General features: G+C 41.1%; 1 protein-coding gene across 3 annotated transcripts in view; it reads left to right on the top strand.

Moving 5' to 3' along the window:
• The first annotated feature begins 13403 nt into the window (after window positions 1-13403).
• Window positions 13404-21185, top strand: part of grik2 (glutamate receptor, ionotropic, kainate 2) — a 272974-nt gene continuing 265192 nt past the window's right edge. For 2 of the 3 annotated variants that reach the window (XM_076736799.1, XM_076736798.1), the window contains exons 1-2: window positions 13404-13517; window positions 16265-16680. In XM_076736799.1, coding sequence (XP_076592914.1) covers window positions 16563-16680 — 118 coding nt within the window. In that variant the 5' untranslated portion in view covers window positions 13404-13517; window positions 16265-16562. The remainder of the gene's footprint in view (window positions 13518-16264; window positions 16681-21185) is intronic. The other variant, XM_076736800.1, reaches the window with a different exon arrangement.

The raw sequence follows: 21185 nt of genomic DNA, 5'->3' as shown, positions 1-21185 counted from the left end.
AAGACAACAACCTGATCCTGAATGTGGACAAAACCAAAGAGATCGTTGTCAACTTCAGGAAGAATCGGCCCAGTTATGCTCCACCAACAACACAACAAACTCCTCAACAACACAGCTGTGGATATGGTCAGCAGCACCACGTTCCTGGGGGTGCACATCACTGACGACCTCACCTGGTCTGTGACCACAGCGTCACTGGTCAAGAGGGCACAGCAACACCTGCACTTCCTCCGCAGGATGCGGAGAGCCCACCTGCCGCTGCCCACCTTCACTACATTCTACAGAAGCACCATAGAGAGCATCTTGGCCAGCTGCATGTCTGTGTGGTGTGGAGGCTGCAGTGCTGCTGACTGGAAGAACATGAGGAGAGTGGTGAGGACAGCGGAGAAGTCATTGGGACATCTCTCCCCTCCATTCAGGACATTGCACCCAAATGCTGCATTTCATCAGGGACTCCTCACACCCCCACCATGATCTGTTCTCCCTGCTGGCGTCTGTAAAGAGGTTCTGCAGCATTCGGTGCAGGACCACCAGGTTCTCTAACAGCTTTTTCCCCCAGGCCATCAGACTGCTGAACTCTAAATGAGTATTTTTTGCACCACTGTTAACACCTCAGGTCACTCTTCACTAATGCACTTTAAAATAACCTCAGCGTACATTCCTTATTTTACATTCTGTATACATCATATTATTCTGCTGTTTATTTTAACATACTTGTACATATCACAACATACAATGTACTCTCTCTCTCTATATATATATATACTCTCTCTCTCTCTCTCTCTCTCTATATATATATATATATATATATATAGAGAGAGAGTATATATAGATTGATAGATAGATAGATAGATAGATAGATAGATAGATAGATAGATAGATAGATAGAGTACATTGTACAAATATTTTCAATCCTGTGCTGAGTCTGTTGCAACAAAATTTCGTTCGGTGTTCACTTGCTGTTTACTAAATGACAATAAAGTTTGTCTGAGTCTAAGTCTAACTGCAGAGGAAAATATATGACTACCAATTAAAAGAATTTCTGTTGTCAGAGTTTAGGTGGAGGAAATTAATGACATACATTCCTTGGTGGCAGCTAAGCAATTATGGGGGAAGGACAGTTGATTCAGGTTATTGGCTGTAGAAGAGAAATAGATGTGTGTGTCATTGGCATAACGGTGACAGGACACGTCCTGAAAGTGGCTAAACAAATGACCCAGAGGAAGCATGTACCATGAGGACTGATCCAAGGACTGACCCCTGAGGGACACCACACAACAGGGGAGCTGAGGAGGACATGATTGTTGATACAGACAATATAGAAAATAAATATATATATATATATATATATATATATATATATATATAAAGGGCAGCTTGGAGATGGTCTGTAGTTCTCTAATTGGGCTGGGTCTGGAGAGGGTTTTGTAAGAAGTGAATGAGCACTGGTAATTTAGAAAAAGGGGCTTACCCAGATGTGAGAGAGTTGTTGAAAATAGAGAGCAAGCTGCGACCTAAGACAGGAAAAATGGATTTCAGGAATTTTGTAGGAATTCTATGACATGGAACAGAGGAGGGATGCATATGAGGTGCAGGGATACAGGCGTCATTTCAGACAGTAAACTAGGATGGCTGAATGGTGTGGATAGTAAAACAGACAGTGGAAAATTAGATATCAAACCGTTGATATTGATTACAACAAAAGAACAGAAATTTTCACAGTCAATAGAAGATTAGGTGGGAATGATGGGAGGAGGAGGATTTACAAGCTGGTTCAAAGTGCTAAACAGGAGCCTTGGGTTGTGTTTATTACTATTAATGAAGCAAGAAAAGTAGGCAGCTCCAGCCTCTTTAATAGTCTGATTCTGTTTAAGCAATAACTTCTTCATATGGAGGTGATGAAGTTTAAGTTTAGGTTTTTTCATTTTTGTCCAGCCTTCCTATATCCTCTTCTCTGTTTTCTCATTGTCACTGTTGATCCAAGGGGTTGCATTCATAACTGGGAGAGCTCTGGAAGTGTGTGTAACAGAAGTGTCAAATCATTAAACCAGCTACTTTGGTCATTAATATTAGTAAAGTTAGCCGGGCAATTAGCCAGATTAGAAAAGTGCTGGAAAAATGTGGTGGCAGACTGCTCATTAAAGTTGTGGGAGTGGATAAAAGTAGAGGTGCATCAAAGGTAATATATTTGTAGTCAGAAAGAAAGTTAATCTTATTCAGGGAAATTCAAGACATGTCCAGAGTAAACAAACCTAAGTCGAGGGTGTGCCCACGGTTATATTTGGTGCCAGAGACATACTGCACAAGGTTAAAAGATTTAGAAATGTTTAAACAGTCTGTGGCAAATGAGTTAGAGGACAGGAGATTTAATTGCAAATTGGTTTATCACACACACTTTTGAAAGTTACAATTCAAAACTGACAAAAGAACGTAAAGAGCCTTCTTGTTTACTTCTGCTTTCCAAAACTAGAAGCTGGGTAAGCATGGCCTAGCATACTAAATAAACCGATTTAACTGTTTCATACTGCAGACTACCATGAAAAATAGTGCTGCATACTGCGTTTGTCTGTAGTTTGTAGTAGGCTGATGAGTTCTCATCGCTGGATGTTACAGCTAATGTGCTACATACCACCCCCTGCTATACCCGCAAGGGAATGTCGGAAACACATCAAATAGTTACGCCTCCTGACAATTTTACAACCAACTTTTTTTTTCTGTCTTTTCTTTTTTTTTTTTGTTAAGAGTGGTTAAAAAATATGTCACATTTACGGGAAAATATTTAAATTTGGAGGACAGTGGAAGGGAGGGTGCAGGAGAATCCCAGGAAAAATGTGAGGGTTGACAGGTCAGCGTGGGTTCTCTGAGGAGCTTCAAGCAATCAAACATTTTCATTTTTTAACTTATTTCACACTGACCCTAGCTCAGCCTATCTCAACCCCAATCTTCAAACCCAATCTCAGCTGATCCCCAAGAGTATGTTAAACACAAGATGAGAACTGTCTTTTGCTTGAAGTAGCGTGGAGTCAACTCTAATGCTCACTAGTTACATGAGTCTCTGGACACCACACACAGCGTGCATGAACAATGGCCTGACCCCTGTGCCTATTAGCAATAAATTGGCAATCAAATATGCATGAACCTGAAACAGTAACGTTCATAGGAGTTCCTTGAGGATAATGTTATTGCTTTTAATAGTTCTTTTGCTATAGCAGCTGGTCACTAACTCTGCTTGGTAACCACAGCAGCAGCTCACACTGCACACCACTTGGTTCCCTCTATTCAAGGTCCAACATAGCCACCAAAACTGCTTTTACTTCTTGGTCACCATAGCTTTGTGTAAATGAATTATTCACTTTGCACTTTGCAAACGATGTAGCATATTTTACCTGAAAATATATCAACTTTTGATAGCATATAACTTTTTTTTTTTTTTTTTCCTAAAGGGAGTTAGTGGATTTACACACACTTCCGAAAGCACTGCCATTTGAAATGCAGAAATTTATGGCAATTAATCACTTTCAGTCTGAAAGGTGCCATGGAGTTCTTCAGTCCTGTACGGTGACTTATACTCGCATACTTGCATCTCACATTTTTCTTTACAAATAAAAAAGTTTATTACTTCCAACTACCCAGCTAATAACTACTAACTACAAACACAACTAATAACTACTAAACATACAAATTAATGAACAAATAATTGTGACCATTAATAGGCTGAATGCTACCATGAACCTGGGCATGATGAAGCCAACTGTGGACATTTTGTAAACTCCACAAAGTCAGTAAACTGACTGAAAAAATATTTTCGGAAGTTTTTGAGTAAGTGTGCTGGTACATATGCAGTATGCAGTGAGCACTTGAATTGCCTCTGTGTATGAAATGTGCATTATAAATCAGGCTGCCTGTCTATACAGTACATATTTTTATGCTAATTTTTATATCCCACTTATATAACTCTCTTTTTTCTTTTTTTCTCTTTTCTTTTATCACCATGACATTAATTAAAGTTTATAATTCTCCTCGTCTTTTCTCGCACATTTGAAACTTTAGCTAAGTTTCTGAGTTTTGGAGCTTCGCCATTGGCCGTTGCTCTTTCAAAATGAACTGGCCTGAACAGTGGGAGTGCTGCGTATTTACACTATACAATGGCAGCAGTGTGATGTTGTGTTGATTCTCTTCTATTCTGCACTGAGTGCTGCATGTAGCTTAACCATGACATATGGTTAAGCCACTCATGACAGGAAATTGCAGATTTTACTTTGTTGACACCACTGCTGGCCATACACAGTCCAGCCATATAGGTTTCGACAGAGTCATTTTACTTACGATTACCTACTGCGACCTGTGAGTCCTGTTAAAAATTCAGTGTTGATGTTCCCAGGAGAACGGGTTGAATGGCTCCTGGCCCTGCCACAGTGAAGCTTTAATAGTTCATTATCATCACAAGCTTATCAGAGCTGTCAGTCCTCAGTGCTGAACTAAATAAGCTACTTTAGAGATGGCTCCTAAAGCTTTCTTTTCATCCTCCGCTCAGTGTCATTGATCCTGATGAGCGCCTAGTATTTTTGTGTGGAACTGTTACACCATGACCCACTGGGCTCACTTCCTCTCTTTAAAATCAGTTTACAGGTTAATTTTATCAGTTACACACACAGGAAATAAAATGTAGATCAATTGTAGTTTGGCTGGAATAGGAAGGAGTAGCTGGACTATAATTAAGGAGTATACTAAAGATAGATAAGAAAGATTTGAAACATGCTGAGCAGTGTCCCATTTATAGTCATGTTTACAGTCGCATTAGGTTATGAAAGGTTTTCTCAATGAGGGTCTTAATATAAATGATGGGGTCACTTCTTAATTCTTTCATGTGAGATTTCTTGTGCTCTTGTTTATTCCTTTTGTTTTTGTTGTTCTTCTTATTGGTTTTGTTGAGTGATCTGCTGAAGTGTATTTTTGTTCCTCACTCAGTTTAGAGCTCTAAGAGTCTGAATCAAGACAGCTGTGGAGTAAAAGCTTATATTTGCGATGAGACATGACACTTTCAATAACTTAAAGTCCCTCGCTCCTATAGTTTGGACAGGGTCTTTGTAAGTATCAAGACCAGATCCACAAAACCCTGCTAAGGGTTCGTGTGCAAAACTTGGGATGATCTGTTATTACAATCAGCCAAAGTAGAAAACTGATCTGAGACAAACAGTCCTACCTGACTGTATCAGCCAAAAGCATTCTACCTCCCTTAGCCTGTACTGGTCTAGAAAGAAAGAAAGAATCGGGGGGAGACATTCCCCTTTATTTGTCACACACATGCGAGCACAGCACACGAGGTGAAATTTGACTTCCGCCTTCAACCCATCCTGGTCGTCCCTCCTCCGCGGCAGACCAGGAGCAGGGGCAGCCAGACCGGCGCCCGGGGACCCATCTTCGGCGTCACCATTGGTCAGGTGGTGATCTTCTTGCATGTTTTTAGTGGGGGTATATTTTTACGGAGGATACCCCAGGTGAACACGGGGAGAACATGCAAACTCCACACAGAAAGGCCCTCCTCGAGCAGCAGGCACCGAAGGCATGGTGGAGGACACACCCAGTGCCTGCAGTGAGATTTGAACCCGGGACCTTCTTGCTGTGAGGCGACAGTGTTGCCACCGTGCCACCGTTTGTAATAGGTGTGCTAATAAACATTATCTAAATCAACATGGCAGTGCAACTGGGCTTTACGCCTCTCCCAGTATTTACTATGAACTGTCTTTGACTGGGCCTATCCCTATTTCTGTGTCATCATGTGGAATGCAAGAGAAATATGTTAATCACTGTCACTTTCTTTTGGACATTTGGACTTTTGACTTTTGTTGCAAGAAACACTGGCTGGGAGAGCTAAATCAGCTGAGCGTGCTTGATCTGTAACACCCAGTGGATCCAGTGGAGACCACAGCCTTGCCTGGAGTTGTGCCAGAGAGGAAACACTGAAAGTGGTGCGACAGTATGTGGAAGTGGGGCTAGCATAGAGAAGTTCAAGCTAGACTAACTGCCAACCCAAACAAACTGGCAGTTCCAACTATCATACTGGCTAATGTTCATTCTCTGGACAACAAAATGGATTGTATCAGACTTTTGAGAAATTCCCAGTTCAGTGTGAGGGACCGCTGTCTCTGTGTTTACAGAGACATGGCTACCTGAAAACATCATGGACACTGCCAGTCAGTTGGATGGGCTAACACTGCACAGAGAGGACCGAGTAGCTTCGTGATCTGGTAAGATCCTGGGAGGTAGCTTGGTCATTTACATCAACAAATTGTGTTGCCAAGATTCTGAGATGGTATCCTCACTCTGGCTACTGCATGTAGAGCCCATGACGGCAAAGTGCTGACCCTTATAGATGCCGTCTGACGGTGGTTGTCATTCTAACAGTCTATGTACCAGCTAGTGCTCATGTGATGGTAGCTATGAATGAACTCTACGACACCATCAGTGTTGTTTTACCGAAGTTCTACCAGCGCATGAAATTTGTTAGAAGGGGCAATAACGCATTAGATTTGGTTTACACAAACATTAAGAACTCCTATAAAGCAGCCTCTGCCACATTGGCAACTCTGACTGTTATGCTAACTCATGCATACAGAGGTTGGATGAAATGAGAGAAATCAGTAATCTGAGGACAGTGTGGCCACAGGAGGCAATTCCAACATTACAGGACTGCTTTGAAAATACACAATAAGGCATCGTCAAAGTGGCAGCAGCATGTGACAACATCACTGACTTACAGGAATATATATATATGATATATATGACATACAGGCTATACCAACAAGTGTATTGACAATATACTATTATGGTAACCATCAAGGAGCAATCGCAAACTCTGGTTGACTCGGTGTGTTCACTACTGAGAACCTGGAATGCTGCATTCAGAACCAGAGACACTGTAAAATACAGACTGGTGAAGAAGAATCTGTCCTGGGGTATCAGGAAGGCCTTTGTTAAAAAGGCCCACCACTGGCTCTGTCCCTTCCGGATATTCTGAAGAGCATGTCTCCCCACCCCAGTCCTCATCAACCTCTATAGGGGCACCATTGAAATTTCTAACCTACAGCCACACTATCAGGTTTAGTAACTGCAAAGTGCCCAAAAAACACAACCTAACTGGATAGTATAGACAGCAGCAAGATCATTGGTGGCTCTGTCCTCTTCCTACTTCCTGCAAGGATCCCCACCACATTCCCATGTCGGTTTTCATTCCTGCCACCTGGGAAAAGATACAAAAGGGTAAAAGGTCTGTGCCAAATCGAGCAGAATTCTAAATAGCTTTTACCCAAAAGCGTTAAGGACCATCAACACACTGTACCCCTCCACAAACATTACCACCTAACCACCCCATCAGTGCTGGTCACTGGCTGACATACACCAGTTGTCAACATCAAACTGAAACTTTCTCTGTCTCTGCACTGTGTTTCTAATCTTTTTTTTTTTTTTTTGTGCCTTTAGTTTTAGAATATTCAAGGCCATTTCTAGATAAATATTTTTCATCCTTTCTGTTGCACTGCTGTGGGCAGGAAGAAACAGATTTCACTTTTAAGAGCTGTATGAAAAGACACAAGAAAATGACAAACTAAGTGTTGAATCTTGAAAAACTGATAATTTAATAAACTGCCAAAATGTCATAAACATGATGAGTGAATAATGTAATACCACACATAATAACAAGTTATTACATTTTCTGCAAGTTACACTCTGAGTTTGGTTGCAGCAGGTTTTTGTTTTGCCATAAAACATAATAACTTGACAGATATTGTAATAATTAATCGAAATTGAATGTTTTAAGGTTCAGTCTGTATTTGATATATAGAATCATTTTCAAAATGATTCTGGGAACATTTTCCATATTTCAATATATAAAACACTATTTTTTTTGCCACTAAAAACTCATAATGTATCAACTTACAGAAAATAATTTGTTTACATTATGTGCAAAAATAGGCCCCTCGAAATCTGTTTTTTTTTTTTTTTTTTTTTTTTTTCCCAGATTCTGTTTTATCTTCTCTCAAATTCTGTGTTTCCCATTTTCATTTTTCTGATATCTGTGATACAATTTAAGCACATTCTGTCACCAGACAGAGTGACTAATTGTGATGGTTGAATAAAATGTCAACAATTCAATCAGTATCAATGAATTTCAAGTCACACAGCATTGCACTGTTTTTTATAAAAAGGATCTTCTGCAGGATAGCCTCCATAAGCAGCTCCAACACACTGGGTAAGCGGGTCTGACGGAGGCCACTCTCACATTCAGGCACTGCTCCTCTTTGTTTGCAGTGCATGGCCAATAATGGACTTAGTTTTTAGGAGTAGGAAACCTTTTTTTATGAGCAGGATATGTGACTCTCCACATACAGCCACACAGTCTTCAACCACACTTGCATCTTGTATCTGCTGATGTGGTTTCTTGAAGTGATGAGCTGTTGCTCGCATGCGGCCTCACTCAAGGGAAAACCCTGATTGTTATGAATTGCATCCACGTCTCTGTGATAATCTAAGTTTTGCAGATGATTCCTTTTTCATTATGAAATTCCTTGATTCCGTCCATATTTCTGCAAATCATATGTCCCTAAAAAGGCTTTTGCTGTATTAACTCAACGTTTTTATTACATTAAAGGCAGGTTATCATTTTACATTTGCTTTTACTACATTCTGCATGCTTATTATGCCTACAGTATGAGTTACTCTCAACACCCAGAGATCAGGAGAGTTCCATGACAGAGGTAGGGGGTTGGGTTAGAGAAAAGGTTTTGTTGAATATGAAATTGTCATCTTCCTTGCCAGCTTAATACAATTACAATTACAATACAGATACAGTTAGAAAAAAAATCTTATTTTATCTTGAATCTTGTGGTTGGTTGTACATTATCTACTTATTCTAGGTTTGTTGTCTGTTTCTTTTTTGTCTTTTCTTTAAACGACTGTTTATGCTTGCTTATGTGTTTTGTGTATATAGATATTGTTTGTGCAACATGTTAATTTTCTTTGTTTTGTTTTGGTTTTGATGACAGTGTCATTTTTTTATTAGTTTAAATGAGGGAAGGACTCCGCATAAGCCTTTTAGGCTTCCTTCCTCTACTGCACTGTAATGCCTGTCTTTTCTTTTGAATGTGTATCTGTGAGGGTCTTGCAGGATTCCTCCCTCATCCTCACTGTTTCTGCTGTTTTTCTCTCCCCTCTCTGTGTTGTTTGTCTCTTTCTGTTTGTGTGTGAGTGTGTGTCTGTCTCAGTAAAGGTGTGGTGACTTAGTTTCCTCCTCCCACCTGCTCACCTGCTTGCCTATTGCCAACTACACCTGTACCCTGCAGTACATAGACCCTGGTCATTCACTCTGCTGTTTACCAGAAGGTTGTGTGAGTCATCGTGGTGCTACATTCAGCCGGTTGTCTTTATTAAACGTGACAAATCCTAATCTAACCTGTGCTTCAGGTCCGTTATCTCGTGCCTGCATGGTTTGCCTCCTGTGCCCTGATTTTTGTTTGTCTCCAGCATTTTTCCTGAAGATTTCAAACACTGCCGGCCCTGCTCTGCTGTTTGTCTCAGATCTACAATTCACAATCCAGCCTGCCCGCTCCATCGCTCCAGTTTTACCCATTAAACAAATTGGCTTTTGTTTGAACTTTTACATTGTCTATGAATCTGAGTTCTACTCTTAGGTCCTGAGTTATTACCTTAAACATATTTGTATTTTCGCTATTGTGCAAATAAACTTAACATGTGTGCCCTACAGATACCGCATCCTTTTTTAATCCTGTGTATGGGGCAGTTTTACTTGGAAGGATGTCTAATGTGACCACACTGTAAGGGAAACAGGGAAGGTGCCACCATGATGACAAGTCTAACTTTAAATGTGTGATATGCCAGAATTGGTCACCTGTTAGTAACATAGTCCAAACGCATAGGAGGCAGTATGTCACCAGAGTAACCGCTAACTAACTGCTGACTGTCGCTGCTGTTACCTAGTTAGCTCAGTTAGCCATGTATACAGTGTCAAGGTTATTTACAGCAGCTCCATCCAGGATTCTGCCTCTGGGGACGATGAAAACACGGTGGGTTCAGGCGGGGACATGAGAGGTGTGAAGCAAGACAGAGGCCCAGAGACTTGGGACATAACCTACTATCAGACTAGTGCCTCCTGAGTTACTAATTGGTATTACAAGACATGATTAGCACGATGACACCAGTAGATATCTCTGCCACATAATACTTACACGTCCTTGACATGATACCAAAAACTGTTATTTTTTCATATTCTGCTGACTTTTTGTCTGTGATTTATGACTTTAATCTTTGATATGTTGACTTTGATAACAGGATTCTAATCTTTCCATGACAATCTAAGATTTGTGAATCATGATTATGAATATTTCTTTGTTATGAATCTCAAACTACTTTAACCACGTGGTGCAAATCTCTATAAAAACAGAACTGGTAACATTTGCATTAAGAAAGTATTTCTTCTCAAAAAATTGGCTATTCTCAAAAGCCATCACCAATTCATATTTACGCCCCTCTCATCCAGACTGAATAATTCATCTCTAAATGTAATGTGTACAGGGGTTTCAGCCTCTTTTATGTCCCATGGGTGAGAGTAGTAGAGGTTGTTGGATCACAGAACTGTCATTGACTATTTATTTGTAGCCCCCACAATTCAACTTTTCATGCTGCACACTGTGGGGCGGGCAGGAGGAGAGTGGGGGTGATCAAAGCTCCCTTTCATTTCAGCTCCAGACTGTGGCCTCAGATCAGGCCTCCATCACTGCAGGGATGTGCTCCTTCACCACTAAATTGTATATCTTTCTGCAGTTATTTCTGTCAGATGGCCTCCCTTTGTTCCCCTTCATTCTGAACCTGCCTTTTGATTGGCCCAATATGCCAAAACAAAAAAAAAATGAGAGGAGTGTTCATGTTGAGGGATGAAAAATAAAGACTTTCTATCATAAACAAGTCATTTATTCAGGAATTGAGTCTGAAGAAAAACGACCTTACAAAGCAAGGAGATAATTTCAGTGGTTTCTATGCAAATCAAGATGTATTGAGATTTTTCAAAATTGAAAGACATTATCTCACCTAATGCCAAGATATTGTCACTCGCTTCTCTAAACACAAATTGAAACAGAGAAAAGCTTCTCACCGGGCAGTTTTTCATTGGTTTTAAAGAAAAAGTAGTTACATGTCATGACAATCACTGTTATATGTTCCATGGTTAGCTGATTCATTGATATTATGCTTTTATGGTACTCAATCAGTGTCATTCGACTCTGAAATGACTCTGCTCCACCACACAGGAATAAAATCAGGACAGGAAAGCGGGCATGTTGTGATTTTCTTTGCACATTTTTCCGATTTTTTTTTTTATTCTGCATTTTCTTTCTGACTAAATGTTTTTTCTATTTATCTAACCTCAGAACAATTGAGGCTGGAAATTTCTTTTGCAAGGGAGACCTGGCCAAACCAGCAGCATAAAACACTGCAACAAAACCAGCAGAGCCCAACATGTTGTAATGTTGTGCTGATGTATCAAAGTCTTAATGCATCCTTACAACTGAACAGGTTATCCCCACTCTAAATTAAGGTCCTGGTGTCCATGAATGGTTTAACTGATTAATGGTTAAACTTTTTTTTTTTTTTTTTTTTTTCCACAAACCATTAGCTTTGAAGAACTTCAGTACACTAACACACATAACAAAATATTGATATTTATTTTTGCATTTGATTTAAAATCCAACAGCCACTCAATAAATATAAATGACATTTTTACAATGCATTAGTGTTCTAACTGCAACGTTCTTCGAATGCTTTGAAAATACTGAACGTGAGTGTTGGGAATATTATAGTGTAACTCATGAATCCAAAAAGGTTTCCCAAAAAAGTTAAGCAGTGGGATATAGTCTGTAAATTTCATACAATTTAGCGCAAAACCTCAAAACCTCTGCTTGCAGTTTTTGGAATTGATAATAAGCCTGCATGCATTACAGCTGCTCCTTGCTTCTAATATTTTGATGAGAAATAAATAACCTGCTAAACAAGTGACATCCAATTCACTCCATGAACTGTGATTGAATTTCTGTTGTCACAATTGTAAGATAACGTGCTTCCTGCATACAGTAATGCAGTCTTGGGAGGAAAGATAGGTGAGTGAGCAGATATTTGATAAAGATCATTGAATAACCATCTTCATCCACACCACAGATCCTTCACTGAGGCTTATTCTTTGTTGCCTGTAAATATTTTCATCTCCTACCACTGTAGAAGCCAGTGAACTTCACAGAACGTTCTGCAGAAGATACGTTATTTTATTTAACAAAAATGTTTTGGATGTAACATTCTGAGAGTGTTTTAATGTTAAACATGGGAGTGTTAGGGGTATGTTCTTGAAAACTGAATATCTGGGTTTACCAAGGCCCTTAATTTTGGACTCTTACTTAAAATGATCTAGACAAGGTGACAATGGAGAAAAACAAAACAACAACAACAACAAAAAAACTATATACCACAATGCAAGCCATGGGATCTGTTGTCATCTGTGCTTTATTTTAAAGCACAAAGAAAACTAAAATCTTCTCTTCGCTTCTATTTTTTCGACAAAATATAATTACTTTGGTGAACTACTGTATCAACAACTTTCAAACACACTCCATACACTTGACAGTCTCTATAGCTTGTCACAAATGCAAATTAAACTGCATCCTATGTACAGGAACTCAGTCTGAGGAACCAAAATAGCTGAGTTAATCAAGCTCTGGGTTAATCTACTAAACCCCAAACAGTGGGATCGACTGTAATCTGTACTTTGAATATCATATATCGCTGAACCGCCAGTGACATCCCATTACCTCTTTAAACTCTTTCTAAAGCTTGTTTGACATGTCACAAATGCAAATTAAATTGCATCCTGCTTACATTATTTGTTCGGTCAAATCTGCAGGGGAGTGATGGCTAACCACCAATACTACTGTTTAATAAAGGACATTTTACTGCAGTTGTAGATGGAACATTAACCAAAATAAGGTGCATTTATTTAAATTCCTGATGTTTTTGCCATTCTACAAGATCAGATTGGAGCTCACCCAGTCTGTAGCATGAACAGTACCACACCTTTAGGCCCAATTAGCGCCTCTCATTCCAACAAAGGAACGGTCTGACTTGTATTGCTATTCTCGTGCAAATGTCCACAGGGGTATCGGGGCTGCTGAGCTATCCGCCGGATAAAGGATTATAACGTGCTTCAGCTCGACCTGACACCCGGTCTTCTCCGCCGGGGGAAGCTGCAGGCTCGGTGTCGGTGAGTCCCCTGGTCCGGTGTGTGCCCCCCTGTTGCTTTAAGCAGTGCGTCCTGCCGTCCGACAGGAGGCGTGTCTCCCCTACGGCCGGAGCACAGCGTTACCAGATGCAAGTGCGGGGGAAGCGACTCGGCTCCTCCATAGAAACAAATCAACTTCTTTGTGCTGCTCTGGTGACTTCTCCCGGCTCCAGCTCTACCTAGGGTAAGCCCAGTCTTTCAAACTTTACATATATTTACATGGTTTTACTGCGCTCTTCGCTATTTTTTCCGGTCCTTGCATCTTTTCAGGAACAGGTTGTATCTTTGGAAACAGATGAAACCGAAGTAGGAGCCTTTCCACATCGTTTCCAACCGGCAAAACGCGCAGAAAACACCGTCACGCAGCTCACAGGGCAGGTTTGAAGTTCATCTGTGAGTTTATATGCGTAAATTCGTCTTTAAGCTGCGCCCTCAGAACGAAAAGAAAATTGAAGTGTTTCAGAAAAAGACTCCGAATTGAGCTAAAAAGCCTTGGAGAGGTGTGACCTCCCGTGTCTTTGCCCGACCTCTATTTAGAGAAGCTTGTCACCTTTTCGGGTTCCTCCTCCTCCCTCTCCTCCTCCTCCGGTTGATCCCTTCGCTGTTGTGGGGTTGAAAGACATTATGAGGGTCGTTAAATGCTTTCCGTGATCCGCTTTATGAATGATCCGTAGATAACGGCTCTAGTTCACAGGGCTGGATGGCAACTCGCGGAGACAAGTCGCGCAATTAAATCCCATAGTTGATGCGCACATTGGCTTTAAATCAACTTTATCATCGCGCAGCGTTGTCCGCTGGAGGGGCTCCGCTCAGCCTATTTAAAAACCCGTTTCACACGTACAAACATACATTTGTTGAGCTGTAGCTCCATCTGTACAAACAGCGGAAAATAAACAAATCCAGATGAGTATGTGCTGTGGAGTCAGCTGTGCTTTTTCACCTGCCAACCCCGCAGCACCTTTGTGCCCGTTACGCGCGGCCATCAGAGAACTGTGGCTTTGTGTACTTGATATTAGTTCAGGGCTGCTCCTTCTGCGCCGATTTATTCATTGCACGCCGAGAGACAAATCTCAGACGTGTTTTTTAGCTTCGGTCATTCGTCACACATTGGCTCAGGAAACCTACTCACAGCCTCTATAATGTGCGGCTTTATTATGAGAGATAAAAAATGAACAAGCATAGTCTAAAAACGGAGAAATCAACTTGTAAGTGTGGACTGTACCCCAGCACAAATTCTGTCCCAACCACTTAATTATAATTATGATGTTGGCATCTTTATGAAATCACATTTGGCTTGTGCGTACAACTCCAATATTAAGTTCATTTAAGCTTTCAAAAATGTTGCGCAGCCCGGCTTATGTTGGCCACAATAAATGAATGTTTATGTGGATGCAGGCAAAGTGAAACAATATTTAACCTTTAACCAGAGCTCGTATCATCATATGGATTCGGTCCAAGCAGAATACTTCGCTGTCAATCGAAGGAGCAGGGAAGCTGGCAAAATGAATAGAAGCAGAAGACACCACCATGAAGTCTCTGTCCATGGCACTGAAACGTCATCCATGCAAAGACTTTAAAGCACAGTCTCTGTCCGTGGTGCTGAAACAGCCTCAACACAAAGACCCATTTCAAACAAATTCATCAGCTGTGGCCTCAACCTTAATGCGTTCACGTCTTTACAGGCGCTGTTAAATCTCAATAAGATATTTTATATCGCATAGCAGATGATATTACAAAGGATTTTTTTTTTGTCATACTGTAATGTTTTAATGCAAATTCACTAAGTTTTCATTGATCATATATTGCTGATAGCTTGCATCAGGGGCCAGCGTGCTGTCACTTTTTTATTAACCCCACGTTTAAATCATCTTGACCTCCTTAATGCAAGAATCGTAAACCTGACTGACTTACGAGGTTTAAAGAAGTCATCTGTGAGATTTAGAAATTGGGCATCAGATGAATCAATCGGAATTTGCCTGAAAACTCTTCATTCAGCAACTACAGGCCTTGGAGATAATACAGCAACAACGCGTGCTTCTCTGTGTGGATGTCCACTGAAACTAACCCACATGCTGTGAAGTCGTTGTGGAATTCTCTGATTTATTTGTGAATATCCTGTTAGAGGCTACAGTCCAGCCTATCGGAAAATACTGAAAGTGGCACTTAAATGTTTTCGCCTTTCAGACCATTTCAGCACGATCAGTAATTCAATAGTGCAGTGAAGCAGCCGATGTGGCGCTTCTTGAGTTCACAAGTCAGACGAAACACATGAGAATGAAATTTGGCGTTGAGGTTTGGCACTTATCAAACAGGCTGTGCAGTCTCAGTCTCAGGGAAAGTGCAAAGTAAAAAAGTAATCATTGCAAAGACAGAACACGAGCGCTGAAATACACCGCGGTGTGAGCACAGGCTATTCATCATGTTGAGTGCATAGTGACAGGTTTGCTTCACGGAGCCCTCACATGAGTCCAAGCTTGAGTGACTCCGATCAAGCACAGGCGATGTTTTCGAATTCATAGATTGGCTTTTATTCGGCTGTGCACGGCGACGCTCCGCTGCCAGCAACGGCCATTGAACCGAACCGAGGAAAAATCAGAGAGAAAACCGGAGAGCGGCGGCTGGCTGGCCGGGGACACGGGGGAGGAGGGGGACGCGTGATCATTTCGGTGGGCGATCTAGATCAAGGGGCGAAGTGTGGTCAGCAGTAGCCGAGAAACATGCCCGATCCACCCTGTGCGCTCTCCCACTACTAGTGTTGGCTCGACGTCAGATGCTGTGCGGCAGTGCAGCAGGAGGAGCTCGGGCTGGCGAGCCTGCTGAGACCGCCGCTTCACTCACTCACTCACTCACTCACACGCTCACTTGGTCACGCTGGATCTCCACAAACCTCCGCTCTCACCCCCCCCTCCAATCTCTGCCTGTGTGTTTCAGTAGATGGATTTCTTCAAGCTCTGCCCTGCCTGACATGGATGCCCAGCCACCTCCACCACCACCACCTCCACCATCATCTTCCTTCGCTGAGGGCTGTTTCTTCTTGGCGCAGTAAGCTGGACACGCAGTGTTTTTTTTCGCCAAATGGATGTGGGGAAACCGTTGCCCAGTCCGCCGGTGGTGATCATGCCGTGATATTGCAGCCGCCTTGCTTCACATTAAAGGGGTAGAAGAGAAAAAAAAATCTGGGGAATATACCAATTCAGGGAATAAAAATCCTGTGGACCACACAAGCACCATGAAGATTACCTCCCTGCTGATATTTAATGCGAGAGTCAGGTGCACCGTCAGGCTTCTACTGCTGCTATTACACTGTGTGGGATATTCTCATGGGATGCCACACGTCTTGAGATTTGGTGAGCAACTTCTTCTTTTTCCTCTCATGTAGCTCAAAAAGTTTGATTTGTATGTTTTCATCCCCATAACGCTTGTTGCTCTCATCACGACCTGTTGGAAACTCACTTTTCTTCCCCTCCCTCACTTGTAGGAAATAGTGAAAGTTGCTGTTCTGACTGTTTGCATAATTTGCAAGGCTTTTTAGGAGCAGTAGTATGAGGGTAGTGCCTTCAAAGAGTTGGCACAGACCTACACTACTATAGTGCCAAGCTGCCAAACAGAGAAGTGAAGAGAAGAGAGTATATGAATGATCTCTAAGTCCATAAGGAGGCAATAGTGGGAAGCCTGTAACTTGTTGCTATTTAGAAAGTTTCAAAAGATTTGACATTTGCAGTTATCAGTTCCCCTCACACCACACCCCCATGTGTGTACAGTGGCTGCTGGTGATATTTTGATGATTGCATGTCAGCCACTTTTGTGTATGTGTGTATGTACGAGATCTGATGTGACGCTGTGGTGTTTGTGTGTGTGTATGTGTGGTGTAAATTTATTCATTCTTTCATATTTCACAGTATATTTATGTAGCAGAGGTGTGTGTGCGTGTATGCAAGAAATCAGTGCAAGACAGAGGGTTAAATATTATGTATTACTATTTATTCACTAAGTGTTTTTTTTTGAAGAAGAAGAAGGTGTGTTGTCTTTCAGAATGTGCCTCATCCATATTTCAGATACATATTTTATTTTGCTCTTACATAAATTTTGGACGAACTATTGACCCATGATTTTCCCCTTAAATTTTCACTTAAGCAGTAGGAAACATAACCCTGTTTCATCACTGTACAGGCGGACTGTATGTCTGTTCCAACGCGTTGTGGCTATGTGATACTTACACAAGACATTTTCCACCCCAGCCCCTCTTGTTTTTATAGCTACATCATCTCATCAAATGGAAATATTCTAGATATCGTGTGTTTTATTTTGTACATAACAAACTGCCCAGCGCATTTGAATAACTCAGTGCTTTTAATGCTGAGGCCAGCGACTGGCAAGAGGTTAAGGCCACTGCCTTTAGCCATACAGTGTGGCTGCAACCATAGAATAAAACAGCTGAAAGAAGGAGCTGGAACAGCAGTGTTAAAATAATGAAATTAATTTAATCACAGTTTTGTCAGTCATGTATTTTATCAAGAAAACATCCAGTAATGTGGGTACAAATACACACCTCGACAGAGAATAACACATACAGAAATAAGCAGATTGCTGCGACTATGAAGAGCACACAGAAACTGTTTATTAATGTTGACAAACATACATGTTGAATAATCCACCTGTTTTGTTTTGTATGGATAGGAAGAAACAGCACTTATACTACAGAGGAGAAAAATCCTCAGTAATTAAATCCACAATGAACATGGCTTTAATTCATGAATGCAAATTGATGAAGTGCGGATTGATTTTTCCGCTGATGGAGCTATAAGATGTGAATGAAAGCACAGGTGGATAGACGGATGAAATCCTGTGAACCTCTGGCCTGCGGGTTGTCAGCAAAGTCAATGACTGGCTCCCCGCTTAGAGTCATTCAGTCCATGTGCAGAGGGGAATCCAGTGTGCTGAGGGGAACATCCTGTGCCCCATTACGTCCCGTTATATGATCATGTTCTGTACCGCCTGTATTTGATGACACAGTGCTGAAGCTGAACACTTACAACCTGAATCTGTCTTATGGACAACAATTCTTGTGATTACATTTATTCCTCGCCTCTTCTTTTGCCAGTGGAGCCTTTCTAGCCACATGTGTATTGACAAATCTGTTCAGCAGGCATCTGTGGGCTTTAATGTGTGTGTTTTTAAGATTTCATTACATTCACTAGGAGCAAATCAGTGGCTCAAGAGACAACCGTACTGGCTGAGCTAGACCTCTGTATCTTTTTAGTTAGCTGTGAAGAGAGACACTGATCAGAATGTAAGTAAATAAATAAATATTAAAGGGTCTCTCCAATCACACGTCACTTAAGGGGGGGAGGGTTAGAGAAAAAGGTTAAACAATGAATGGTCAAAATCCAAGAAGCAGAGGCTGAGGCATCCTGAATTTTAGTTCCTAGTATGGGTCAAGCTCCAAAAGCTCTAGATCCTACACTTACCATGATGCAGCTCAACAGTGTCTGTCACTGGACCCCTCCAACCAGTTAAATGCCAATATCTCCAAAACTTAAGGCCTCCAGTTTGTAACTCAGGTTCTCTGTTAAAAATTTCTATTCTCTAACCCCGATGACTACATCGGGGCCCTAGTGACATCATCATGCACTGGTGGCATCATTATTGTTTTTTTTCTGAGGAAACTAAACAAAGTTTTTCCAGTCCCACAGAAGACACAGGCTGAGTAGTGCCCCATGTGATGAGTGAACTGACATTCACATGCAAAATTAAAATGCTCCTTGTAACATTCTTGATTGTGGAAGGTCAGCAATGTAGATGTAGGTGCTTAGTATATGCTGTTTAAATGACTACTCTCTGATTTTGTGATAGCTCTCAGTAATACCTTTAAATTCCAAAATATCATCTCAGTAATAGTATGCTTGAAGGAAATTTCTGGATATTAGTCTGCTATTGAGTGCTATAATAAGATCAAGGAGTGCATCTTTAAATAGGCAAGGGTCTCACAATAATAGCTACAGTGCGTCTTACACCTTGACTCATTCACTGTCAAAACTGTGCTACTTTAACTCCACCAATTGAATTTTGACTCCGCAAATGGGATTTCATCTGCCTCTGGAGCAGCTTTGACTCTGAGAAATGACATGAAAAGAGCTTGCTATTAATGCAATAATCCCAACATTAAATTTCCGGATGTGTTTTGACCATTCGTTTGTCGTAGCTGTTCTTCAAAATGGGCGCTTGCAAATGGTGCAACTCATTCGGTCGTTTTTAGAATTATGTTGCAAGGGTGATGTATAACTAAATTGGATTTCTGTTTAGAAATTCAAGCAAAAGAAAAAACAGCTCAAAGCAGGAATACCACAGCTGTTTTTAATCAATCTGACCAGCTTCGGTGATTAAAAAAATGCTCTTTACAGATTCCCAGATTTAGGTCTTAAAATACTCAGGGAGCAGAGATATATGTGGTTAAGAAATAAAGAATTGGAAGCAGGGTTCAGCTGGTGTATTGTTTAGTAGTTGTTTCTGTCAAAAACAGACGCTCGGATGCTGACAACTACTGATGATAGAAGCCACATCACTGATTTTTCTCTGCTCAATTGAAGATAAAGCTTGATACAGATCAGCTGTAAGCAGGGATAGATTGAACCACGGCAACATGTGACCTGCCAGTTCTGTAACCACGGCTCCAGCCTGCTGGGTCTGCTGCAAAGTCCTGGAGTTTTTTGTGAGTTGAATTGCAGACAGGTGAGGTCAGGAAATTGGATTACTTGTGTGGAGGAGAAGCCATATTCAGGGTCACTTCACAGGAATACAGCAGAATGTATTTCACACATTCACAGCATGAGCTGCTGGTGGAAAGCAGACGGTTCACTCCTTTAGAAAAGTAGCATTAACAAAAAAAAGTTTAGGTCAAGGAAGTGGTCCAGCTAAGGACAGTATGCAAAGTCATGGATTAAATACAAAATTTTTCATCAGAGCTGCAGAGTCATGGACATCCATGAGGTTCCTCACATCCAAAAGAAGCAATTTTAAGCAGTATTTGTGTATCTATAAATGCATCAATTTATGCTAGCACTTTATGTCTCTGTGATCTCTGTAGAGCTGAGATTGAATCAGGTGCGTTGGCGCTGGCTGCCGTGGTCGGCATTAGTATGAAGGTCACCGTCTAATGGGGCAGACAAGCTAAATGTTGCAGGTCGAGGCTAGAAAAACTCCCTCTTTAGAAAATAACTCACTCTCCTCGAAGGCTACCTGTCAATAACTGAGCAGAAAAGTTCACATTATCCTCCAGGCTCCAGCCCCTGCCTCACTGATGTCTTGTAAATAAGCACATTTGCAAAAAAAAAAAAAAAACACAAAAGCTGCTCGGAAACAATGTTTGGCTAAGTGGATCATTATGGAATGGAGAGCATTAGGTATGAAATGAGAGGTCATAATCATACTGTTCTTCACTGAACAAGTTAATTTCCCTATTTTTGTTATTATTTTGTTATATTTTATGTTACTGATTACAATTAACTTATAGGTCTTTCAGAGCTGTAAATCCCACGGAGTGACAAAAGCACAAAACATGTTTTAATCCACGACTGAATAGTTCGAAGCAAATGCACTATGTCCTCCTTCTTGAGTAATGTGTGCTAAAAGCTACAGTTGCCAACTATTTTAGGAAATTGCTGATTCTTTCTTAAAAGAAAAAGAAACTATGAACCCATATTTAAAGACTTAAGTCTTCAGTAGGGGCTGAGAGCAGGACCCGAACACAATGTGTTACTCTGTCTCATATTCTGTGGACAACAAGGTCTCACAGGTAAATGACAAAATTAGTAGTCGGTTAGTACTTTCCTAAACGACCTGTATGACCGATGAC

The sequence above is a fragment of the Chaetodon auriga genome, chromosome 8 (assembly GCF_051107435.1).
Source record: "Chaetodon auriga isolate fChaAug3 chromosome 8, fChaAug3.hap1, whole genome shotgun sequence".
In the NCBI taxonomy this organism is placed as follows: Eukaryota; Metazoa; Chordata; class Actinopteri; order Chaetodontiformes; family Chaetodontidae; genus Chaetodon; species Chaetodon auriga.
Note: the sequence above shows the minus strand (reverse complement) of the source record. Positions and strands in the feature narration are given on the sequence as shown.